A 27934-nucleotide genomic window follows, 5' to 3' on the forward strand; every position below is an offset into this window, starting at 1 on the left:
CTGAGATAATATCCTTCCGAAATTGCTATCTTAGTTTTTCATTTTGATACCGTCGCCATGTTAAAAATTGGAATAAATGGCGGGTCCCGTAATTTCACCTATTCTATACTGTATGTAATATATGTATAAAGATTTTACTGGTTATACTGACTGTAACGGAATGGTATAGCCCAAATCATTTATTTCCTACCTATTTCTATAATGTAGCAGGCCAAATAAGACTAGGTTCTGATTGGCTATTTTACTATTCGTGTAAAAACTACTCACTAAATTTTGGTAAACAACTTATCCAGGGACCTAGTAGGTCTCTGGCACTCTTCGTTTTGATATAAGGTAATAAATGCCATGATCTTTTTCTGTGTGCAATATTCCAACGTATGACGTGCACGTGGCGCTTGTCGTGCGGATAACTAACTCGTCCAAGTGACGAGTTCAAATCTAATTATTAATCCAATTACTCATAATTTTCAATATTATAATAAATATCATTAATTACCATTATCATAACCATTTACCGTTACAATAATTACATCATTGTTATAATTATTACATCATAATAATTTATATTTAACATTGTGCTGGCGTTTTTCTTTTTAAGTTATTCAATTCTAATATAATTAATACTGACAATTTATTTAATATTCGTAATCCACAACGTGTTACTCGTAGCTCTTCTTCTGTTGCTACTCTTTTTGATATTCGTCGCTGCAGAACTGAATCTTCTTTTCAATCCAATATCCCACGTGTTACCAGAATTTGGAATAATTTACCCGGTGAAATTCGCAATTTAGATATTTCTGTTAGTTCTTTTAAAACCAAATTATTAAATTTTCTCAATATTTATTTTTAAAATAATTTTGATATTAATAATGTGTGTAGTTGGTCGCTTTCTTGTAGATGCTTTAATTGTAGGACGTAATTGTTTATTTATTTATTTCTTTCTTTCTGTGCTCTGTTCTGGGTTGACCAACTAGCATGTGTTTTTTTTTTATTGTTTATGGCAGAAAATTGAATAAATAAATAAATAAATATTTAGAAACTGTCATTATCAATTACCATTCTGTTGTTGATTGCCATTGTTTGTTCTACCCTCTTTGTCATAAGTAATTAGACCTGTACTTTAATTACCATTACATAATACATATTAAATTATTACCATATTATCATATCACCATTTTTGTTGATAATTATTTAATCAGAATTTCATTATAATTATAATAATAATCTTGTTAATAATTATGTAATAATAATTGACAGTTGGTGATATGGTATAATCCAAATGTATCACCAACTAAATGTACGTACTTAACTTGATTTCTTGAATTAAAAAAATAGTAGAGAAAAATAGTAAGCAGGATGAACAAAAATAAACTTTATTTAACTAACCAAATAAAACTAAATAGCTTATATGATTTAAGATAATTTATTTAAATTACATCTTTAATTTTCTTAACTTAAAGATGTAGGCTATTGTCCATTGAAACACAAAAAATGAATGAATGCTAATTAGGATTGTTTACAACTCATCGCGCGGTTTTGATCGAAAACTTTGACTGGAAGTCAAAGTTATTTTTTGAACAAAAAAACGTCTGTATTTCGGTTAAATTATTTTTTTTTCGACTAATTTTTGGCGAAAGTTAATAAATAAATAATTACATTAATTAATGAAAATATGATTTCCTCATCTTTATCGTTTCAAATTAATTAATTAAATTTCAGTATATCACCGGGCGGTTTAGAATTAATGTTCTTTCCCTAATGTGTTTATATATATATATATATATATATATAATTCTGTGGCTGGATCTCATTGGAGATACAAAAAAAAAAGCGAAAAGCTAAATCAAAACGATAAAGTACCGTAAACAGCCAGAAAAGTTAGCAGAGCTTTCGGGCAACACTAGCCCTTCATCAGTGCAAGTGTTTCCCGAAAGCTCTGCTAACTTTTCTGGCTGTTTACTTTATCGTTTTGATTTAGCTTTTCGCTTTTTTGTTTGCATCTCCATTGAGATCCAGCCACTGATACCCACAGCATTGTCATTTTTTCAGTAATTTTCCTTTGGATATGGTGCGCGTGTGTACAACTGAGGACTAGTGCTGTTCCGCCGTACCACGCCGAGAATGTTAAAGAGTCGCTATCCAATCGAGTTTGAACAATACCATGAATGCCCCAGTGGTCTAATGGTTAGGACATCTGCATATCAAGCAGGCGGTCCGGGTTCGAGTCTCGGTTGGGGCGACTTTTTCTCATTCTCACAGATTTCCTCATCTTTATCGTTTCAAATTAATTAATTAAATTTCAGTATATCACCGGGCGGTTTCGAATTAATGTTCATTGCCTAATGTGTTTATATATATATATCTAGCTATATGGTGTCCGTTAAAAGAGATTTAGATATGTTTCAAAGAAAATTCTTCATATTTACTTGCTTCTCATTTTGAAAAAAATGTATAGTGTTTAAACCTCTAAGCATTTCAATTCAGAAACCGCTGTATGTTGTTTTAGTCGAATCGGTTTATTCTCTCTGCATTGGTTGTCTGTATTCAAAGTCGAGTGATCTCTCCAGGGCACACACCTTGTATGGGTAGGGTCCAAGAGTTGCTCCAAAAAAACCTTCAAGGTCCGGCGTAGGTTCTTCATCCGGGTACTTAAGTTTGAATCTGTGTAACAGGTGTGTGAAATAGATAAACAGTTCCATCACGGCTAGTTGTTCTCCAACACAATTCCGTCGCCCTGAAAGCAATACTTTAAAATTAAAAAACAATGTTCTTAAATGTGATAGACTATTACACTGCCTAGCATATTATAACACTAGTCTGGTTTAACCTTGATTACTGACATTTTAATCATTGTATCAGAGTGAAATTACAAATGTCACTCTTCCTTGATTGTGACCAAATTCCAACATTTCATATTTCCCAAGCTTCACTCTTTTTTTCAAAGATACTCCTTGCGTGTTAGTAATGTATGAGAGAGTTTGTTTAATTTACCTATCGAAAACGGAATAAGTTTCTCATTTTTTGAGTAGCATCCATTTTCATTCAGAAACCTCTCTGGTTTAAACTTTTCTGGCTCAGGCCAAACCTCCGGATCAAACATCACCGACCAGATGTTTAAAGTGACAATGGTTCCTTTTGGTATGTCGTAACCACGAAGTGTTGTATCCTCAGTGGCCGCATGCGGAACACCTTGACAAAAAGTACACACTTTTCAGTAAGCTAGTTTTTTTATATATTTTTTAAGTGTTAAGATACACTATTAATTAGAAATAAGTATTCTAATACTTTATAAAAACATAATAAACAGAAACATTTTTTGGCCTTCAACAATTCAAATGTAATGTTGACATACTCAATCGCTCGGATTACACAGTAGTCCAGTAAAAATATGGTTGAACCTAGAACAAATTGCAACAGAATTTTGTTTTGTTTTATTTGGTTGATATGGTGAACATGAACATCATATCCAAAGTTTACCAAAATCGGACATCGGGAAGTGGTTTAATTAGCGTAAATTCAAAATGGCTGCCATTTGCTATTTTAAAGCCCCATATCTCCTTAACGGTTGGATTTAGACCACCTATATGCATTACGAGTAGATATAAATGTGATATTAAACATTCTAACTGGCATATTTAAATTTCCATAGGACGTACCTATGACGTCATATGGTAGTTGTGACGTCATAAATTATGTTATAAATGCTTAAATGACATTATACTATGCAAAAAATTTAGAAACTGCAGAAAAACAAGTTTCATAACATTCTCCTTGTTGAAATGAACATAATTTCCAAAGTTTACCAAAATCGGACGTCAGGAAGTGTGTTAATTAGCATAAATTAAAAATGGCCGCTATTTTACTATATCATTTTGAAGCCCTATATCTCCTTAATGGTGGTTTTAGACCACCAAAGTGCATTGCGAGTAGATATAAATGTGACATTAAACTTCCCAATTAGCACATTTAAATTACCATATGACGTAAATATGACGTCATAAGGTAGTTGTGACGTCATATATTATGTTATAACTGCTTAAATGGCATTATCCCATGCTAAAAAATGTAGAAACTGCAGGAAAACAATTTTCTAACAATTTCCTGTTGAAATGAACATGATATCCTAAGTTCACCAAAATCAGACTTCAAGAGGGTCAATTAGCATAAATTCAAAATACCATTTTGAAGCCCTGTATCTCCTTAGCGGTTGGGTTTAGACAGCCTATGTGCATTACGAGTAGATATATATGTAAAAACCATTGAAATTTATCATTAAGTTTCCATTTACAAAATCTTATGAAAATAGATATTCTACAGAACCGTATGAAAGGTGATCATCAACTGTATTTCCGAAACTGATTTGTACTCAAGCGCACATCTTGTTTTGTGTTTTCTAAAACTACATCTTTTAGAACTTTATCTCTTTAAATTGGTAAAGGAATAAAAAAAATATTGTAATGAGGTGATTGATTGTGGGTCAGGCTATTCAAACCCATCATTCCCACAAACTCATCTCAATTGAAATGAAAATGATAAATGTCATACTGTAGTTTTCTGTATAGTCAGCATCTCCATTCTGCTCTTTCAAATTTGCTATTTCATTGCATCTGTTTGGTGTCGATCATTTATGAGACAACAACTTTTTATGATGTTTTATATAATGTTTATCTTTTGAATGCTGTTTCCAAGATTCAATGAGCATATAACAAGGACACTTCATCCTAGTGTTAACTAGGATGAAGAACCATCAGTTAAAAGATACACATCAACGGAATCCAAAAAGGGGTTGTTAAGGTAATACAGTAATTTTCAAACTTGCCACTACTAATTACAGTATTTTATTTTTCGACAAGACAGTATTCAACTTCCTTGACAAAAAATGTCAGAAAAATGGAATAGAAACTTTGAATGCAGATGGGGATCTATTAAATATCTTACTTTGCCATAATTAAAAAAAGCGATTGCGTTTTAAGACAGAAGAAGCAAAAAATAGTGGAATAATTGGTACTTAAAGAAAACATCTTAAGGAGCAAATTTGCAACATCTTTGTAATGCTCTGCACTTGCAAAGAAACAGGGGGATGCATTCTATTCTAAGCAAGAACTGTTTGGTCCAAAATTTAAAAAGACATCAGAAAAGCCAATGAAGTAGACTTGCTGTGCCTACATGTATGGTGGAAGTATTTTGACGGCGCCAACATTACATTTTCTATGTATGTACTTTGGATTGGAAACTTACTGTGATCCAACTCCATATTTAGGATGGGGTCGAATTATTAAATCCCAGACTCATTACTTAATTAAGAATCCTATTTCTTTAAATATATATGAGATATATGAGATATATATGCAGTTATAAAAAGTTGCAGTTGCAGAAAATTAACTGGAATGTTCTATTGCATGTTGTGAAGGGTGGCCGAATAACTTCTGATACCCATGATCTTAACCTGGATGTGGTAAATGTTGTACTATTTTCATGAGATTAAAAAAAAAAAATTGAGCATTATTGTGACAAAATACATGACGTCATATGTCTTATGACATCATAGGTACGTTATATGGCAATTTAAATATGCTAATTATAAAGTTTAATATCACATTTATATCTACTCTCAATGCACTTAGGTGGTCTAAAACCAAGCGTTAAGGAGATATGGAGCTTCAAAATGGTATGATAAATAGCGGCCATTTTGAATGTATGCTAATTAACCCACTTCCTGACGTCCGATTTTGGTAAACTTTGGAAATAATGTTCATTTTAACAAGGAGAATGTCAAGAAACATGTTTTCTTGCAGTCCCTAAATTGTTCGAATAGTATAATGTCATTTAAACAGTTATAACATAATATATGACGTCACAACTACCATATGACGTCATAAGTACGTCATATGGAAATTTAAATATGCTAATTAGAATGTTTAATATCACATTTATATCTACTCGTAATGCACTTAGGTGGTCTAAATCCAACCGTTAGAGAGATATGAGGCTTCAAAATAGCAAATGGCGGCCATTTTGAATTTATGCTAATTAACCCACTTCCCGATGTCCGATTTTGGTAAACTTTGGATATGATATTCATTTGAACCATATTTACCAGACAAAACAAAAAAAAATTCTGTTGCAATTTGTTCTAGGTTCACCCTATTTTTGACTTATCTTTACTGGACTACAGTGGCATGTTAGGCTTTTGAGATAGTAGTCTGCTGTAAGGTTTACGCCACCATCTGTATAAATAAGCACAGTTATGCATAATCCCATTCCACAATAAATGATGATGCGTTGTAATGCGCAGCGCATGACTTAAAGTTAGAAAACATATTCAGACTCACTTAAAGGAGCAATGCATCCGATCCGTTGTACTTCTGCTAATGTAGCCATTGTATATGGCAGTTGAGATCTGTCAGAAAGTAGCGGCATTCTCTTGCGACCGATAACAAGATCCATTTCATCTTGAACTTTGACCTGGATTTCAGGATAAAGAGCCAAGTATAGCACTGCCCATTTCAACGTGTTAGCGGATGTTTCTGTTCCTGCGTTGAACATATCACTGATATCAAATTTAAGATGAGCCTCGTCGAGAGTTCCAACATATCCGTCAACTTCCCGTTTTCGTACTTCGTCTAGATACGCATCAATAAATTGTCGCGGATTCGCCTCTACGTAGCCCAATTTTACCTCATTGATTTTCTTATCTAGAAAAATATAGTGATCATCAACCAACTTTCTCAGCTTCTTGTAAGGGCTGAACGGAATATGTCGTAGGAATGGGAAGCAGTTGATTGGTCCAGATACTTTAAAAAGGTGGCCCATGTCGCCTAAGATTGTCATCATTTTGACGAACCATGGGTCGTCAAATTTGAAACGGTTCCCAAACATTATTGCACAAATGACGTTTGCCGTTGCGTTACCGAGGTACGGTGTAGGGTTGAATGGTTTTCCATTTTCACTGGCAAATTCCTTGTTGAGGAACCAAGCTTCGCGGGCTATCATTGGTTCAATGTGGGCCTGACCAACTCCATAACTTCTCATCATTTTTAAGCTGAACCGTCGGTGGTCTTTCCATCCTTCACTGTAAAAAGCTCCTCCAATACCTACATAAAATGTAATTTATGTTTGATTATATTTCTGCACGTACATACGGCCAACATTCTAGTATAACAAAAAATGCTGAATTTTTTTAACACTTTGTCCATCACGATCAATCAATCCGATTGGTGGATCTACTCAATTTATACAAAAAAGGAAGACATTTTTAACAAACCTTTTCCACCACCAAGAATTTCAAAAAGTGGCGTCCTTGGTCTGTCCAAAAACATGTCCCCACTTCTACACGTAGCCTCACGAATGATTTCATAGTCGTTCAACACCACACAATGAAACATTCCCAGCCTGGCACTAAAAATAGCTCCATGTTCAGCAGCTATCTTTGTGAATTTCTTGTACACTCGCTCACCGTCGGCTAACATTGGTAGAATCCCAAGCAGAGGCCATCCTTTAGGTCCCGGAGGTAGCTTCAAGCTCTGTCGTCCAATAATGCTTTTCCAAAAGAAAGTAAATATAATGCAGGCCAGAAGAACATACCTCAATTCGACCCATTGTGTTCCAAATAACTGCCATGACTCCATTGTTTATCTGTTTATACTGTGGGCCTAAATAGGACAGGGATCATTCGATTGCAGTCGCTTCAAGATGATATTTACAGTATGGCGATATACTACAGGCTGTTGAGTGAAGTGAGACAAGATATGCCTGATGGCAGTTGTTGAAATCAAATACAGTACTTTAATCAATGAATAGCATGGGTTAAAGTCTATGCCTATTATCTAAACTGAAAGAAATTTATAATGTTCCACTTGGTTAAATCTTTTATGCAGGTAAGGTCGGTGACTATTTGCAGTCTAGTAAATTCCTGGTATGTATGGACAAATTTCTGATTAATTGTGTTAACAAACTATGAAATATCATTCACTGTACCAGATAAAAGTTAATAAAAGGTCTGTCGTTATGTAATCAAATATGTTGCTTAGCATCCATTAGGATTGGGATGTTATTGATACAGGTATTATTGAAATCTTTCTCAGGCCAAGGCAATCTAAAAACAGGACACTGAACTCGCCTTGTCAATATAGAAACTCGTAACAGTCTTATGACTTTATGTATGCAAAAAATATCGCAGTAATGTACTACCGTCCATATTCTCCACAGCGCGGTGTCTCTTAAAGGAAAGGAACACCCTGGGCTAAATGTGCCACTGTGCTTATAGATAAATGTAATAAAAACATGATTACAATGGTTCAAGGTACAATAGTAAGCAATTTAGTTAAAAAATAGACTTTTAAACGACAAAATATCGGAAATTGAACAGCGCCATTTTGACAGGTTAAGAGCAATTATGTGACGTCAGATTAGGTGGACGCATTCAAGCAAATCCAAGCGCCCATCGTCTTAGTACAGTATTTCAATATGGAAGTGCGGGATATAACCATAAATAAAATCAATTAAATAGCCTAACATACCTAATATTTTCGGAATATGGCTTGGAGTTTTTATAATTCAAAAAATTTGGAACCAGAATATACAGAAAGAGAGTTAGTTTTGCGTCGTGCTGATGAGGAAAAAAGAAGAAAAGAAGAACATTCTCGAGCATAACAAGCCGTCGAAGAATGGTGTATATTCGGCCAGTGTATCTGTACTGTATGCCTTACTAGGCCTAGAACTCGTGTTGAACGAAAATAAAGTAGACACTGCATCGTCAACCAACAGCCTCCGTTTCGAAGGTTTGCCAGTTAATTCCCCTACCAAATCCCGTTTGAAACAGCTAGGCAATAAAAGTAACAATAGATTAACAATAGCTGAAAGATTTACGAATTGGCTTGCAGAAGAAAAGATCGATCGAAGGTTTGTTTACCAAGCCAGCGCAGCGTTGCCAGCGATAAAATTTAAATTATGCCGTATCCTGTCTCAAATAATGCCAGATTGGGAAAAATAATGCCAGATCCCCAAAATGTGGCCCTAAACAGCGCCACCAACGGTTGTATGTCTAATAAACGTTTGTAAACCCCAACTGACACAAAATAGGGCCTAAAATTGTATCCCCATGTCATACAAAATTTATATTTTTAGTTTTGTGAGTAATAACTAATACTTCTAAATATCTGGGGTGTGAAAATGGTAATTGCAAATGACACCAACACCAACCAAAATTTGGAAAAATACAGCTACTCGATGGCCGGAAATGGCACTTAATTTAAAATATGAAATAAAAATATGTTTATTAGTGTCTCCATGATCTTAGCCCACCATAGTTCGAAAATGGCAATTATAATTTAAAATAGGAAATCAAAATATATATTAATTGTGTCTCCAGGACCTCAGCCCCAACCATGATGGGGCTGAGGTAAGAAAATTTGAAAAATATAGAGCTGCTCAATGGCCGGAAATGGCACTTAATTTCAAATATAAAATAAAAATATATTTATTAGTACCTCCAGGATCTTAGCCCATGATAGTTTTGAAAGTGCCAATTATAATTTAAAATAGGAAATAAAAATATATATTAAGTGTTTCCAGGACCTCAGCCCCACCATGGTTGGGGCTGAGGTAAAACAAATTGGAAAAATAGAGCTGCTAGATGGCCGGAAATGGCACTTAATTTAAAATATGAAATGAAAATATATTTATTAGTGTCTCCATGATCTTAGCCCACCATAGTTCGAAAATGGCAATTATAATTTAAAATAGGAAATCAAAATATATATTAATTGTGTCTCCAGGACCTCAGCCCCAACCATGATGGGGCTGAGGTAAGAAAATTTGAAAAATATAGAGCTGCTCAATGGCCGGAAATGGCACTTAATTTCAAATATAAAATAAAAATATATTTATTAGTACCTCCAGGATCTTAGCCCATGATAGTTTTGAAAGTGCCAATTATAATTTATAATAGGAAATAAAAATATATATTAAGTGTTTCCAGGACCTCAGCCCCACCATGGTTGGGGCTGAGGTAAAACAAATTGGAAAAATAGAGCTGCTAGATGGCCGGAAATTGCACTTAATTTTAAATAACAATGTATAAGAGTCCCTAGGACCTCGCCCCATCATGGTCACTGAGAGGTGAAGAAAATTTGGAAATATAGGGTTGCTACGACGATGCAAATGGAACATAATTTGAAATATGGAAAACAAATTCTCTAGAAGAAATTCTTTTTAAAATTAGAGCTTCTAGTTACCGGAAATTGCCATTTTAAGGGTTGGGGTAGGGGTATGGCCGCTTATAATTATGAACTGAAAAAACAAAACCCCTTTCATAATGTTTTCGTTCAATTGTCTCTACTAGATTTCGCTCGCGTACCATCTAGTTCGTGCCCACAGATGGTTCTCGAATACATAGTCATTTCAGCGTAAAAAAACTGTCGGTTTCAAATGTACGTACGGCAGGACTATAAAACATTGTCGTTTACAGAAACAAATAAATAGACACAATGATTTATGTAGTCAACCAAAATTAGCACCTAGAAACTTGTCACAAAATGAGTCGAAATTTGTTATTTGGACTCATTTTAACAAACCCAATTTTTTTTATTCTTTATATTTCTTTATTATCCAATCATTAACGAAATATTTTTTTATAGGCCTATAAATAATATACCACTAAATAGAGTAAAACATTTCCGATTTAATACTTTATTAAAACTGTCACTGTCTCATGGTCGATTGAAATAGTAAAGTACATTTAAAGACCACTAATACGTTTATATTTTTGTAATTATTAATTAATACAAACGTTGAGAAACAATTGACAGTAATAAAGTATTATATAATTATGTGTTTATAATCTGAAAGTAGGGGCTACCAACACTCACAGTGATATAGTTTATTAGTATATTTGTTTATATTATATCTAACAGTACCAACACACTTTTGATTCAAATGGCGATCAAAAGTGGTTAATACCTATTTGCAGTATTGTATAGCATTACAATACTATTTCTGTTTATTCTTCAAGGGTCTATAAATTTACCTACTTGTGTTAAACCATGGAGGTATGCAATAATTTGGAATGTTCCATTCATTGAAAATCAATACATTTCTATAAACGTATATTAAATCTATCAAAATAGTATTTTTTAAAGAAAATCGGCCTGTCTTCAACATTATGATGCTGTACTCTAGCTGTTCAACCGGTTTTCAGCTATTAAAAACAATTATCATAGGAGGAGATAGGAAAATGCGAAGCCTCCTCGCATTTTTGTGGCGGGTATTTTTCAAGATGGACATCCATTAGACAGTGTATACCACGATCGGAAAACACCCTATTTGGGGCAAATCGTTGAACCTAAATTCGTTTTAATCGTCAATAACTACTTATCTAACTTAATTTAATTAGTAAACAGGGTTACATCAGGTGGTTAAAATCAGTACCGAAAGTACGAACCAACTTTATATACCATCGAGTAAAAATTCTAGAAGTAAGGCGCAGTTTGCCGAATTTTGCCCTTACGCTGGGGATCCAATAACCTGCATGGTCTCTGAAATAGAGCAACATAATTGGCCAATAGCTAGCCTCTTCGGATTTGTTGTGCTGCCTATATCGCAGACACGGTAGTTTTTGAGCAGCCTTCCTATCCGAAGAGTCGATTAAGTCCGAAACGAAAGGATGGAAGAACTATTGTACGGAAAACCCGAACAGATCTGTTTTGTATGATATGATATTGTGTAAGGTGATATGTATTAACAAAATATTTTATTTTTGTTCTGTGGTATATTATTTTTTTGGTTGTTCAAAAAACACAAAATTATGCCAGATTATGCTAAAAACGGCTAAATAATGCCGCGGCATTATGCCAGATGCCGTGGGCCTCCAAATAATGCCAAAAAGCATAATAATGCCAGAAATGGCAACTATGAGCCAGCGCATGCTCATACCGTGTCATCGCCGTCCTGCATGACCGCATGTCGCGTTATTAGCCAATCATATTAGCGGATTCGCTTAGCCAATAGAAGCGCTGAATGCAACCGCGAATCTTAAAATTTTCGTCGGCCGTATCTGACGTCACAAACAGGCTGCCATGAGCACAAGATGGCGATTTTCAAATGTCTTGAAAACAGCTTTAAAATCCTGTTTACTAGAAAACTACAAATCCGATTTAAACATAAATTGTGCTGAATATTAAGTTGGTAGGGTTACTTTTATAATAGTTAGGTAAGATATTAGGGTGTTCCTTTCCTTTAAGGGCGTGGAACTGATCGTACGCAGCAACAGATAAACACATTGATCTCCGAATCCTGTTGTTGGGCTGTTTTGCTCATACCACCCAGGCTGTGTATATATGTAGAACACTTGTTTTAGAATATTTTCTGTCATGTCACCCATTAAATTAGTCATAATACACTATTATTTATTCTTTTTTTAGTTTTTATTTTATTAAGAAAAACTACAGATACTATGTTAAATAGAACATAAATCCAGTCATATAAATACGAGACTGAGAGATTGGAATGTTCCATTCATCACAAATCAATACATTTGTATAAACGTATATTAAATCTATCAAAATAGTATTTATTTTTTTAAAATAAAATCGGCCTTTCTTCAACATTATGATGCTGTACTCGAGCTGTCCAACCGGATTTCAATTATTAAAAACAATTATCATAGAAGGAGACAGGTAAATTTGAAGAATCCTCGTATTATTGTGTGCGGGTATTTTTCAAGATGGACATCCATTAGACACTGTATACTACGATCAGATATTTGGGGAAAATTGTTGAACCTAAATTCGTTTTAATTTAATTAATAACTAATTATCTAACTCAATTTAATTAGTAAACAGGGTTACATCAGGTGGCTAAAATCAGTACCGAAAGTAAATACGTAAATGTATAGATACAAAAGTGTGGCAGGAAATACCTAGTTACATATAAACAAACAAAATGACTCGCCATTTGATGCTTTGTATTTTTGTAAAATTGTTAGTTTTTTCGAATAATCTTGTTGAGATACTACTTTCCATTTGAAATGAAAGATATTTGAAAGTCAAAACATCTAAATACTTCCATATATAACTTATAAGCACGATATCCGAATCGATCATTACAAATAAACAGGTGAAAAGAACATTAAATTCATTTTAACAATTAACTGAATTTGAGATGTGCACTTGGCCTACTGGCTCGTGTATGAATTCCGCGGGTTTAACAGTAAATCTCCACAAAAACGTTATTATTGACTTGGCAAGATCTTTATGTCTAAACATGTACGGTATTGGAAATATCGGCATCTATTTATTATTTTGATGTAGTATTGTTTGTAGGCCTATACTCAAGATATTTATGTACAAAACAATAACTAATTGTAAAACTTTAGGTTTCAAAATCCCCTTTCATTTTTTTAATTAGTTATAAAAAGGAAGCATAATTAGGAAAGGCTAGAAACGTTATTATGAAATAAGTAGATTTGATAAAGCGTAAATATAAACTTACTGCTAAATAAACACAAAAGGCAAAGAACATTAATTCTAAACCGCCCGGTGATATGAAATTTAATTAATTAATTTGAAACGATAAAGATGAGGAAATCTGTGAGAATGAGAAAAAGTCGCCCCAACTGAGACTCGAACTCGGACCGCCTGCTTGATTAGACCACTGGGGCTTTCATCAAATTGATACGTCCTCATCTTTCAGTATTTTTATTCACGAGGTGGGATCTCCGAAGAGATACTTTTATATATATAAACACAACAGGCAAAGAACATTAATTCTAAACCGCCCGGTGATATACTGAAATTTAATTAATTAATTTGAAACGATAAAATATAGTTACATTTGATTGTACGTTACAGAATGGATAGATGAATACATTCCTTCATCGCCATGTGTTTACAAAGTGCGTGTACGTTTGTTTTACTACAACAACTGCATAATCGTAACAGGGAGTTGTTATTTAGATTAAAACTCCCTGATCGTACCTAATCGTCACAATCGTTCATTGTTAATTTTCACCGCTTTTCGTGGCCAAAATTAAACCAATTCAAAACATGCACACTGTCAACAGCCAATAGGACACGTCACGCTTACATATAACTGCCAAAAAGCCCTCATTTGCATATCTACGACTATAAGAACAAAGCTTGTTTAACAATCCATCATTGAAATGTTTTCATTCTAAGTAGAAGAGACTGAAATTGTGAAACATGCCAAATAAAATCCCAAAAACTTTTGACGAACTTCAACTGGAATTCCTCAATAGTGTGGATCCACCACGACTTCCGGCGGTGAATAAGCAGAAGACAATGAAAGGTAACCCGTGTTTGGCCGACTGCATTGTGTGCGTCAAGAGAAGGGTTGTTGCCAGGCAGTATTAACAATGCCATTTGTCCGTGGCTACTGTACCCGTGGTCCTGTCATTATTTCCGTTTTAATTAAAATTTCAAAAAGATATTTTCCTCACCTGCGTTCACACTACCTCAAAAGCATTACATTTTTATTGTATAATGTTTTATAAATAAAGGATGGATTAAAAAGATACGAACAGACGCTACTTTAAAGTGAACTTTGATTTATTTTGATAATTTTACAGTTTTTACAAATAATTTTTACTGTGAACATGACGCTCTTGCGTACAATATGTTTTGTAGTAATGTATTTGTTATATCTAACACAGAGTGGATCCACGCATGGGACTGCTTGAAGGAAAGTGAATTAACTCATCTAATTCTTAGTAGTGCGTTTGTCCGCAGTCAGATTCCATCCTTTCGTTTTTGCGTTTCGATCAATGCATGTAACGCGTTCCAGATTCAGAGTTCGTCGGAGAACGCAATGAAATGTGACGCACTCATTTGGGAAGGAGAAATATGAATTCAGAGAAAACAGTTTTTCACATTTTTGTTGTCAAGTAAACTTAGCGAATCCTAGAAAGACCTAGCCAGTAATGCATTTTACTGAATGATTGTTACATTGTATTAATTTTTATATAGACTGAGTGTTTGTTTCTAAAAACGCGTTCTTGGTTTGGAAGCTCTGAATCGACGTCCGGTGGATGAATATCTGAATAGAAATTTGATACCGTTGGGCGATGTTTATATTGAATTATATCATAATATGTCCTACATATATTGCTTGTTTATGATGAATAATATTTTATTCTTTTCATAAGTTATTTATTTAATGAAATATTCTATAAGTATCATGCAATTGAAATAATTATTGAATAGAAGGTTACGTTTTGAGTTATATGATAGGTAATCAATTGCGTTATTGTACAATTGTATTTGGTGCAAGTAGTGACTTTCTTAACCATGACGACTTGTGAGTCCAAGGTTGGTGCTGCAAACCCTGGTTACGATGTTGAGTTGCGTTGAATTAATCGGATTAAACAAATTTACAGGAAAGGGGGTCAAAATAACGCTTAACAAATCGTTAATATAATGGTTCACAAATTACGTCATCGCAATTTGTGGAAAAAAATACGTACGCAATGGCAATTCTTGCATTTTTACAATTTGACGGTGTTTTAACCTCTTTTGTACACTTTTAAGATCTGGTATTTTAAAATAATAAGTGTAAGCCAAACTAAAAAAGATAATACAAACGCATCCTAATTTTTAGTCGAGTGTAACTTTGCGTATGCGACTGCAGCCATGTCTGGCCTTGTTGTAAAATTCAACACAACTCGCCGTAACGTGACGTCGACTGGAAAACAGGCTTAGTGAAATTAGCGAAATGATTTCTGCGTTTACAAATACCTTTTACTCATAATATAACTCCCACCACCCAACCCATTATTTTTTACCAACTAATACTTACTGTGATCATTATCCATTTAAAATATATATCATTTTATTTGGACATTTTTATGCTAAGCAACAGCATGAAGCAATAATTTAATATAACAGTATTTTTGTTAAATGTAGTAAAATCTATTATTTGATTAATTTCAACATATATTATTTTGACCAAAATGAAACATTTTAAAAAAAATTATCATTTGGTCCGTTACTGTCGTTCATCCAAACACATACAAATACGTATGACATTAAGTACATTGACATAGCTAACATAATACAATTTTACACGTGTTCGAGGAACACTATGGTAATTAGATGACGACATCTGGGCCACAGAATTCAAAATATACACACACTGATAAAATATATAAACGGATGCAGTTTGACGCTGAAAACGATATCGCGTGAAATAAAAGCTATGTTAATTGTTTGGACGGAAAAACAGAGAAAAAGAGAAATGACCCATGAGGTCGAATAAAATAGAAATTCCCCACGATATTATGTGCCACTTCGTAGCCAACAATCATTTTGGAATCGCCAATGAAGGCAGACCTTAAACAATTTTAAGCCACGCTAGCCCTAAGTTGTTTAATTAATTAAATTAACAGTAGGTGTGTTACAAAACAAATAATGAATGCTTTTTTTTGCTAGGCTCGATTTTATTCTTGAAATTATTAACAAAAGGCAAGGAATATGCCTAATTCAGGAATAAAAGGATAGTAAAAAGCAAGAGCTGAATTGTTCCTCATTTATCATTATCTCATTATAAATCAGATTTTCTTTTGGTAAATCAAATACCTAACACGAATTCCAGTAATTATGAAAAGCTCATAGGATGAATTAGACTACTGTAGTTCGTTTTATTAATTTAAATTCGTTAACCAATAAAAACAAATTTAATAATCACGTAATGCTTGTAATTGCTTGAACACGTGCATCTGACGACAAGTATTATTGTGTAAACTAGCGTGATGTTGCCAAACAAAGGTAAAGGTAAATTGATTATTTTTCCTTCTTCGCTTTGGTATACGTTTCACGTTTGACGGATTCTCTTCAAACGTTTTTATTTGCGAGAAAGGTAAGTTGAAACTTTCAACATTTTAAAAGATTAGATAGATGACAATATTTCTTTTTGATTATTAGATCAGCAATCTTTAACAACTACTGATTTCAAAGATTAGATAGATGACAATATTTCTTTTTGATTATTAGATCAGCAATCTTTAACAACTACTGATTTCAAAGATTAGATAGATGACAACACAATGCACCATGTGCTTTCATACTGCACTAAATATTGACTTGAGAGTCAATTCAGGTTTTTAGTTATTATGTGAAGGGATTTACATGTTATATATTTGCCCTTTAAATTAGCTTAAGACCTTTTCTGCTGAGCAAGAAAAGACAGATTGAAAAAATAAACCGTATTTTGAAAGAACGGCAAAAATAAAAATAACCGATTTTTAATACAGTTTTAAAATCCCGCGGTTTTAAAAAGGGTTTTCATCATAAAAATTAAAGAAAATACAGTGAAACTTTAAGGGGACACCTTCGGGACCCACAAGGTGTCTTTTTATGTGATGTTCAGTTGAATAGTCATGGTTGGTCATAATATTCGTTTTACAGAAAAATGTCCCAATAATAGAGATGTCCCTGAGTATGTAGTGTTCCAAAGAATTGTTTCAGTATATAATATTGAAATGTTATCTAGTTCGTGCTCATTGGAGTAATTACTATACAGTATAACATACTGAAGTACTGTACATGGATAATCCTTGTTACTCGTTATTCTACTTTTTACTCGGCCTATGGAAACGTCCTACAGCGTGGAAGTAAAGATCGGTGTTTTCAGACCTAAGTCTAATAATAACTTTAAAAAGTTATAATCGATTATTAAGTTGTAACCGTAGGCTTAAATAATTCATGAAAAAAATGTGTAGTTAATCATTTTGTTCATTTCATATGTTTTTGCGATTTAGATGAGCTGATTTTATTTGGTTTTGAAAAGTTTGTCATTGTAATTATGAAGACTACTGTTATGTTTGTTGTCATCTGTATGTTTGTTACTTCTTATGTATTGAGTAGCATAGTTGGTAAGTATAGGGCAAATGGCATTAATTATTATTTATTGTTATTGCTTAAGGTAATATTGTTTTATCAGTGAGAAAGTCGTTTGGATTAAAATACAAAATCCGGAAAATTATCTAAAATATTTACGGTAGCTAGTCAGTGGATTATGTTTAAAATAATACTAAATCTAACTAAAAAGACAAACATTTCAGAAAAAAACAAAATCGACAAATAGTCAAGTGATCATAAAATAATATGGTTACATTTTACCAGCTTCTTTTTGTTTTGTATTGAGTTCTTTGTAATTACAGTATTATCATAATCATCAGTCATCTTCATCATCATCACCTGGAAGAATTGTTTTTGTTTTACATTATTATTATTATTTCTTTTCTCTTCTTCTTCTTTGCTCTTAAATTCAATATTCCTTCTTGTTCTTTCCTTCAACTTTGCCTTGTACTCTGTCTTATTTCATGTTGTCTATCATTATTGTTTCCTTCAATTATTTTTGTCATTTTTGTATACATTTTCTCAACATTGAATCATGACATTGTTAGCCTTGTATTAACTCTTGGGCTTTGAGCTGTAACTTTTTTTTATCAAAGGCCATAAAGCTTGGTTTCCATCAGAGACACAACGCAAGGACGTAAGCGCAACGTAAGTGATTTGATTATTCGAAGATTCTCGCTTGTCATAGGTCCATTCACTTGCGTTCCGCCAACGAACTTGTATTGCGTCAATAGGGAGCTTTCGCACGAGAACATAAACGTTAACTTTAACGCTATTTCAGAATTACACAAAGCTTTCACGTGCATCGAGTTCTTAGTTCTGACCAAAGGGTCGAAACACAAAACTATTCATTATGAAGACTGGTCGTTTAAGTTGCAGCCGTATTTTGAAAATAAGGAGATGATGCATGTTGATCTCGGGAGTGGGGGAGGATTGAGTATTTTTGAGTTTATAAAATAAAGTTAGAGTTCAACCAAATTTGTTTATTCGTACTGTTTTATTAATTTGCTATGAGTTGCTGATCGGAAACGTTGGGGTGGGTTACTATTTGCAGGTGCCTAATTTAGGATTAGTAATACTAACCTACTACTCTAATAGTAACCCCTTCTAATAGTAATTAACACTAAAAAACTATCAAAGAATAATAACCCAGTGTTACAATTAGAAGATTTAAGGTATGTAAATGAGTAGAATGTTTATGATAAGCCTGATACAGTAATGGTATTATTATTATTATTCTTAAAGGGCCTGTTTGTCAGGATGTGTGGTATCCGTTTGGTCGCCGTTGCTATAGATTCTTTAATGAGAAGCTGAACTGGATGGATTCACTAGAAGAATGCAATAGACATTCAGCAACGCTAGTTACGGTTAATACCGACACCGTTAGTACGTTTATGAGTGAACTGGAAGGAAGAAAAGATGGATTTATTTGGATTGGATATAACGATTTAGAAGTTGAAAAAATGTGGAAGTGGACATCTGGAGCTAAGGATAACAATTTTAATAGTACAGTATTAAACAATTTAAACATTTTACAGCACCTAAATAAACAAGCTTACATGATAAAATTATTGATTTATGTTATATGTATACTTTTTAACGGAATTTAGGTTATGTTAAATGAGACATGATGATTGGACCAGTAGCTCTATTTTTCACGATTTTTCTACCTTAGCCCCAAGCATAGTGCGACTGAGTAATTTCCGGGGATCTTGCACACTACTTTTCAAAATGTTTGTAAGTCAGCCCCAACCATGGAGAGACTGCTGAGGTGCGGGAGACATATATTTTGTTAAGATTGTTTTTTTCTTTGTAACCCCTCGGTCCCTATTATGCGGCTGGTAACAACGGTAGGAAAGGATTGGTGGAACATCCCCGCCCCAGATAGCAACCAGCCTACGCCTCTGGGCCGTTCTGAAGCGAGTATAACCTAAGAGATCGGGATTTGTAACGGTCAATAATGTCCTTGGGGCTTTTTGTACATAACTATATGACCCGTATTTACCATATTGCACCTGCAAGACGTTCTTATAGAAACTCCCTGATCACCATCGGCCTTTTATACTACTTGTTAAACAAAAAAATGTCCTCATTATGGAGAAATACAACAGGGTAACCCCTACTCGTCTCGAAAGATGTTCTTTAAAGTGCACACGAGCTAGATGTGTACACTGGACCTACGGTTTAAAGCCCTTATCCGAGAAGACTCGTTCTACCACCAGAACCGCCTCGAACCCCTGCCGATGTTATGGCTAGTTAATTATGGTTCCACTGTCTTAACCGCTCGGCCACTCACTCATCTGTTACCGTTACCACGCGTCTGTATAAATTGGCCTTTATGATGAACAGTGCCTCAACGGCCTCTATAATGAACAAAACATCCATTGATGGACAAAAAGGACATTTTTTAAATATGTTTAGTTCAATTACAGTGTGGTATTCTAGTCAGCCAAACGATTACGATGGATACGTAAATGGTACCCATCAAAATTCAGCAGACTGCGCAGCCATGGTCTATAAATCTTCTTCCAATACATGGCGGTGGAAGGATGATAACTGCTTGATGAAAATTCACAATTATATTTGTGAGAAAGGTAGGCCTACAATTACTACAAATAAATGTTTTATTATTATTTTTGTGTTTTAATAATTTAAAGAAATCGGAGTTTTACAAATGCATAACTGCAAAAAATACCATTAAAATAATTATACCTAATTGGTGCGGCGGCGGGCAAGACGTTTCTTAGCCATGTTTTAAAAAAAAATCCCAGTCTGAGGAAGAAATCATGAATACATAATCATTTTCTGTGAGAATTTGAATACCTACTTCCTAAGAGAGAGGACCTGACTATAACTGAACTAGCCCTCTAAATAATCTTTCTCAATATAATGCCTACTTCTGGGCGTCTGAAAGATTACATAAGGCATAAATTAGGACATAGAGGGCACGTTGACAATAATTTACGCCACAACTAATCTCATGAATTATTCATTTCATCTTTAGACGTTCAGAAATAAAAATGTCGTCTCTGGTCGGCGCCTACTTGCAGTTCTTTTCTCTTTTAAGAAAAAAAAAAGGACTTACAATGGGAATGTGTGTGTGTTTTGTGTGACCTTTGGGTGAATTGTGACTTCCATTTTTTGTAAGTGAATTTAAAATTCGATCACATGTTATACCGATTGCTTTCAATTTAAACTTTTTAAATTTCGACAGACACCTTTACACAACGAACCAAGTTTATGGACAGAGAAGTGGTCCAGCCTGCTTAAATAAAAGTGAATTAGCTGATCTAACACTGAGTAGTGCGTTTCTTCGCAGTGAAATTCAATGCTTTCGTTTTTGCGTTTTGGTCAAAACATGCAACGCGTTCCAGATTGAGAGTTCATCAAAAAACGCAATGAAATGCGACGCACTCAGTTGGGAAGGAGAGCATGCACAATATGAATTCAGACAAGATGGTTGCAGGATTTTTGTTGTCGAGTATGTTTAAAATGGTCCAGTTATTTGCGTTGATTTACCTTGACTTTTGAACTATAAACCAGTTGGTTTGCAAATCCTTCCTCGCTGTATGTTTCGAATTTCAAATGATGGTTTTTCCTATGATTCTCAAGATACGTTTAAAATTGTTTATTGAAAATCATTAACAATTTAGTTACTGCTGAGGTGAAAAACTTTGTACTGGTTGGTTTTGAATCACACTTTTTAAATCTTGAAATGTCCTCGTGTTATTGAAGGAGGTGTAAATTAAAAAACAAAACCGGGATTTACATTATCATTTCCATGTACCATTCTGAACACAGCATGACCTCTTCCTACGATACTACAGTGACGGAAGTTTCATACATTTCAAACGATCATTGTATGGTTTAATGGTTCTTCTCTAAAAGAACCATTCACCGAAATACTGCTGGAAGCCAGGCTATACAGTACTTGGAATACTTTTTGAAAACGTGCACTGTTGTAGGCGTTGATCATGAAACATCAATCAATCAACCACCATTATGTAGAGGAAAAGAATATAATCGGCAATATATTATAACTGAATGATTGTTTTCGAAAAATTGTTAATCCTTTTTATATGAATTGTCCCTTAAATTCTGGTTTAGATGTCAGGTTCATCCACTATTTTTCACGATTACACATTTTACTGAGTGAATTTAGAGAATGGAAAAGTTGAGAATTTGATTATTTTTAAATGCTAAGTTGTACAGTTTGAATACAGATACAGATACAGATAACTTTTATTGTCCAAATAAACTGGAAATTGCATTTGCTCACTTATCACATAAAAATATCGTATAAAAATATCGTATAAAAATAAAGTATAAAATGTAGAATAACAATATAAAAAATACACAATGATTAAAAAAGTACATCATAAAATTACAGCTCAAAAATATTTAAGTTAAAAATACAGATCATTACAAAACGGTTTAAAAAGTGTCTTATATTTCATTATTAATTATTATATTATATTATTTATTATTGTTATCAAAATTATTGTAGTTACCTCTTAAAGTCATCGTTAAATTTTTTAATCCCAGCTGGGAGAAACAAATTTGAGTATCGACCCGTCCGCGCCAACACCGGCCTCAGTCTACCACTTCTACCAATGTGGCAGCGAAGAAGATCCGAATGAAGGGGGTGGCTTTCCTCCTCCATGACCGCCTGTAAACCATTTTTCAATCGTTCTCCGTAGTGACAATCGTAGACTGAGTCCGCTGTCAGCGCCGACGAGCCAATCACTCTTAATGCCCTTTCTAACACTTTACATATGCGGCCCTTATCTCCTTTGTTTATGTTCCCACCCCAGCCTAATAGGCAATAATCCCAGATTGAAAAAAATAACAGATGAATAAAACATAGTAAGTATCTCTTCCCTTACCCTAAAAACGTTCATTTTCCTCAAACAGTACAGTCTAGTATTTAATTTTTTAATTAGTTGATCTACATGCTCTCCCCATGATAAATTATTGTCATACGTTACCCCAAGATACTTATATGTTTTAACGATTTCTACCTCATGAATAGAAAGGCAATGTTGATATTTTCTTGTATCTTTTGTTGTTGATATAATCATTCAATTCACCTTTATGTATCGCGCGACGTGTGTGATATGAATCTCTATTTTTTCGCGTCAATTAATGCCCATTTTGATGTTGTTTGTTGACCTATTTTGTGTGCATATGATGCAACGCAACATGCGTAATCATTTTTACATCTTAATCCCTCTGCGACAAATTGTAGTTCCTTGAGTTTTTCGCGAAATTAGTACAGTAGTTCGAATTGTTTGTACTTGTGTAGTGAAAAATGTATCGCGATTTTTTCTCTGCGAAACTTTGGATTCGCGCGAACAAATTCGCCTAGTCGAAAACAGGCTATATTTCTCAATATCTATCTATATTTATTGTAATGTGTGTGTAGGTGTGTGATATTAACATGTATCTGTTGCTAGGCAACTGTTGTTAGATTGCCTTGCGTTAGGTTCCCTATAATTCAAATTATATTATAATATAACAAACTGCATGTATTATGTATAATATATTATATTTGGATGTACTACTTTAGTGACAGTTTTAAGTTTATTGGTGTATCTAACACATTTAATAGGTTCTTGTTACTTGTTTGGATATTGATTTATTTTATGATAGTTTAAATGTATTTAAGGGTAAAATTGTTAAATCTCTTTAATGTTGTGATCTTTGTTTATGTTTTTGTTGCTTATTTGAATACATTTTATAGTTTATTATGTTTAGATTCAAACTGTTAGTGGCGGTTTCATTGCTGTTGGTTGACAACTGAATAAAATAAAAAATAAAAAATACATGTATAAATAATAATATTGCACAATTGCTCTGCTAATTTTTCTGGCTATTTTACTTTTTGATCTAGCTTTTTGCTTATTATATTTTGTATCTCCACTGAGAAACTATGGGCGGCCATTAGGGCCAAAATAGACAAACGTTGCCGTACGAACAATTCCGCTCCCGTAAGGCAAACTAATGGCGTTAAAGACATAATTCCTCGAGTGACAAACAAATATTGCCGTACGGACACACAAACACATTGCCATATGAACAAATTGCCGTATGGTTAAATTGGCGTAAGGACAAACATTGGCGTAAGGACAAAAATTGGCGTAAGGACAAAAATTGCCGAAAGGACAAAATTGCTGAAAGGACAAAAATTGGCGCAAGGACAAAAATTGGCGTACAGTCTAACTAAATATAAACGTTGAGGGCAGCATAGGCCAGCCGACAATAAGCCAGCCCATTTTTATTTTTTCCAGCCAACAATTTTTACATTTTCAGTGTTACTTATGGTTTTTATGGTATTAGAAATTAAATATTTGTGAGAAAACGGCGGATTGCTCCTGGGAGTCACTTGGTGGGATTATACTGGGGTACCCTTAGTCGTCCAGTATAAGTTAGAGTAGGACCGCTGTAGTGTTCCCGTTTACTCAGCCTTCATCTTTTAAATCTGAGTGTAACTCAATTACGATTTTTAATATTATACTGAAATTGGATACTGTATTTGTGAGAAAACGGCGGATTGCTCCTGGGAGTCACTTGGTGGGATTATACTAGGGTACCTCCTTAGTCGTCCAGTGAAAGTTAGAGTATGACCACTGGTCCCGTTTACTCAGCCCTCATCTTTTAAACTGAACAAGGCCAACACTCATAAGTCTCGTGCTCTCAGAAAAAAATGAACTTTCAAAAGGGAATGTACTTTAAAACTTTTCTGTACATCAAAACAGTTCAAAAAGTACAGAAAAACGCAAAGTGATACCCGACAGACCGACAGACATAGTTAAAACTTGTCTGTACATCAAAACAGTTCAAAAAGTACAGAAAAGCGATAAAACGCATAGTGATACCGGACCGACAGACAGACCGACCGACCGACATAGTGAACTATAGAGTCGCGTCCACATGACTAAAAACAGCGCACGCCTTTTCAGCTGGAGGCTGATGAGGTAAATCCAATTGGAATTTCCGTACTTGGACCCAAAATCACTAGAGAGGCCACTCCAGCAGGTAACATGTGAGCAGTTTGAAGCTTTACCTGAAGAGGTCCTAGACAACTTGCGTAATCTTGGAGAAGCCCAGACCCTCAGTCAAGGCAGAGCCATGTACAGAGGTGCTGTTGGAGTGGTCTCGAATTACATACTTTCATAACTGCAAGATACACGCCAAATCGAGTATCCATGACGATTGCTTTCAATTTATAGACCTAACTTTGATAGCCCCTTATTATTACTTGCAAGTATACCTGCCCAAGGACGGGTTTCAAATGTTATTTAAAACATTCCCAGTACAATTCTGATCACTTTGATACCGATCATTACCCACATACTCTAGTATCTCCGTAATACTCACCCACCCCTACACTTCCTAACACCAGGGAGTTGTAATTACAACTCCCTGCACTCGGGTGACTTTTTGAAGTACAGTATATTGTTTAAAACCTTCCCAGGGTTAGGTTTGTTGATACGTATTACACGTGCACCATTTGTGTGGACGCGTGTATTAGCATTATTTTGTAAAACCCAGCAAACGAAGTTACCTTCTACAAATTCTATCTCGATTTATTTATGTGGTCTGTATTAAATTTAAAATATGTTTTGTTACAAATATTTAAATTTTGTATCTGTATATGTTTATATGATTCTATATTTAAATTAACTGTTTTTAGTTTTTCTATCTAGTTAGGTTTTATATTTACTTTTATATTTAGTCGCGTGGACACTTAAAGACTCTAAAACAAATTACTCAATTAAATGGAAAATTATAAAGAAATGCAAACCTTACTCAAATATTAACAAAAGATGTAATTTATGTATATATGAAAAGTATGTTATTATATGTCAACCAGAGCTATGCTCACTGAACCGTAAGAACGAGTTAGTCTCTTGTAAATTCACAATCAGATGACTTAGAAAGGTGTTGGACAAAAGTACAATTTGGAAGTAACTCAGACTTTATATACCATGTTGCAGTGTGTTACTTCCCATGTGAAGGGTCTGATAAATGCCTAACCGATGAATTGTATACAGCTCTGCTTTCGGAAATTTTTATAATTAAAGGTAATAATGAAGATGCCAAAATCATTATCCTTGGGGATTTTAATGGTAAAGTAGGTAACACGATTAAAGGGGGAGATCCTATTACTAATTATAATGGTCAAGGGTTGATTGACCTTTGTAATAATGGTGAATTAACTATGCTTAACGCCTCTGACAAATGTGCTGGTACTTTAACTTGGGTACAAAAGAACCAAGCCAGCATACTAGATTACGCCATTGTTTCACAAGAAACCTATGAAGTAACAAAAGAATTGTTTATTGATGAATTTGGACTGTATAATTATGGAAGTGATCATAACATGCTTGTAATCACACTAATAGAGAATAATATTTGTAAAACCAGTAAGGTGACAAAAACTAACACAAAACATTGGAATATCCCTAAAGATTGGAGTGATTTTAGTAGTTCAATTAACTACGACTTTAAAGATTGGGACCCTAGTCGTTTAGATGTGAACGATGCTTGGGTAGAGTGGAAAAACAAAGTTACGCTAGTTGCAGAGAATACAATAGGCTATAAGAAAACGAGATCAAACAAAAAGATATGGTTTGATAAAGAAACAAAATATGCTATAAATCAACGTAGACAATCGTGTCGAGCACATAGATTATATTCAAAAAATAAACATAATATTGATTTTGATATCAATTATTGTAATTCTCTATGGGAAACATACCAAGAGAAGCGGAAATTCTGTAAATCACTTTTTAAACGCAAAATTATGCAAAAGAAAATATCAAATTGCTCAAAAATTATGGATAAAGGAGGGCCTCAATCTAAGGAATTTTGGAATGAGCTCAAAGGCAAACGACAGAAACAAAATGTTGATTCTATCCTAATACCAGGAACTTCAAGATATTCTTCAGACCACGACGATATGAAAAATTCGCTAAAATTACACTTTGGCAATATTGCAAAATTTAATACAACTAACAGTAACGATATTCTCCACTCTTCCCACGATAATAATAGTAACAGTAATGATATTCATTGTGATCATATTTTAGATAATATAAATATTTCATTTGATGATGTCGCTTATGCTATATCAAAGGCAAAAAATAACAAAAGTCCAGGTATTGACTCTATAACAAACGAAATGTTAAAAAACGGAGGTAATCTAATCACATTATCACTCCAAAAATTGTTTACCAGAATTATACAAACTGAAACTATACCGAATGAATGGAATGAAGGGATAATTATCCCAATATTTAAAAAAGGAGATCGACGTGATCTCAATAATTATCGAGGTATCACACTTAATTCATGTGTTTCAAAAATCTTTAATCGAATTATTGCATATAATATTTCTCAATTTTTAGAAGAAAATGGCATCCTTGGTGAAGTCCAAGGGGGCTTTCGGACAGACAGAAGATGTGAAGACCACATTTTTGTCTTGAAAAGCATTATCGCCACAAGGCGTGCTGAGGGTAAAAAAACATTTCTGGCCTTTTTGGACTTTAAAAAAGCCTTTGATTCAGTCTGGCGACAAGGGTTAATTACGGCTGCCAAAAGAATTGGTATCCGTGGTAAACTCCTTAACTTACTAAGAAATATATACGATGATGTTAAATGCAAAGTTTTGTTCAATGACATAGAATCTGATAAGTTTAGCATTAATGAAGGAGTGAAACAAGGCTGTTCATTGTCACCAGTTCTTTTTTCTATTTACATTAACGAACTAAATAATCTAATCAAAAGTCATAAACTAGGTGTTCAAATCTATGACACACAAATAGGTGCACTATTTTTTGCTGATGACGTGGTTTTAATCGGTGACAATGAGTCTGAACTTGTGAAACTACTTAAAGTAGCAAGTGATTATTCACAAGCATGGAAATTAGAGTTTAATTTTGACAAATCAAATGTGCTGGTCACAGGGCAAAGAGTAAATCCACATAGAACATGGAGCCTTGGTAATCATTATATCACAGAAATAGAAAGGTATAAATATCTTGGTGTAATAATATCAC

The 27934-nt window shown here is 34.0% G+C and overlaps 1 protein-coding gene across 5 annotated transcripts in view; it reads right to left on the reverse strand.

Moving 5' to 3' along the window:
* Window positions 1-558: 558 nt before the first annotated feature.
* The window catches only part of LOC140040825 (vitamin D 25-hydroxylase-like), a 100928-nt gene continuing 73552 nt past the window's right edge, over window positions 559-27934 (reverse strand). For 3 of the 5 annotated variants that reach the window (XM_072087051.1, XM_072087054.1, XM_072087052.1), the window contains exons 3-6: window positions 7265-7724; window positions 6333-7094; window positions 2992-3189; window positions 559-2734 (exon numbers count right to left, since the gene is read on the reverse strand). In XM_072087051.1, the coding sequence (XP_071943152.1) occupies window positions 2517-2734; window positions 2992-3189; window positions 6333-7094; window positions 7265-7628 (1542 nt within the window). In that variant the 5' untranslated portion in view covers window positions 7629-7724 and the 3' untranslated portion in view covers window positions 559-2516. Of the gene's footprint in view, window positions 2735-2991; window positions 3190-6332; window positions 7095-7264; window positions 7725-8519; window positions 8918-27934 lie in introns of those variants that run through there. The other 2 variants (XM_072087053.1, XM_072087055.1) reach the window with 2 other exon arrangements.

The sequence above is a fragment of the Antedon mediterranea genome, chromosome 2, assembly GCF_964355755.1.
Source record: "Antedon mediterranea chromosome 2, ecAntMedi1.1, whole genome shotgun sequence".
Lineage (NCBI taxonomy): Eukaryota > Metazoa > Echinodermata > Crinoidea > Comatulida > Antedonidae > Antedon > Antedon mediterranea.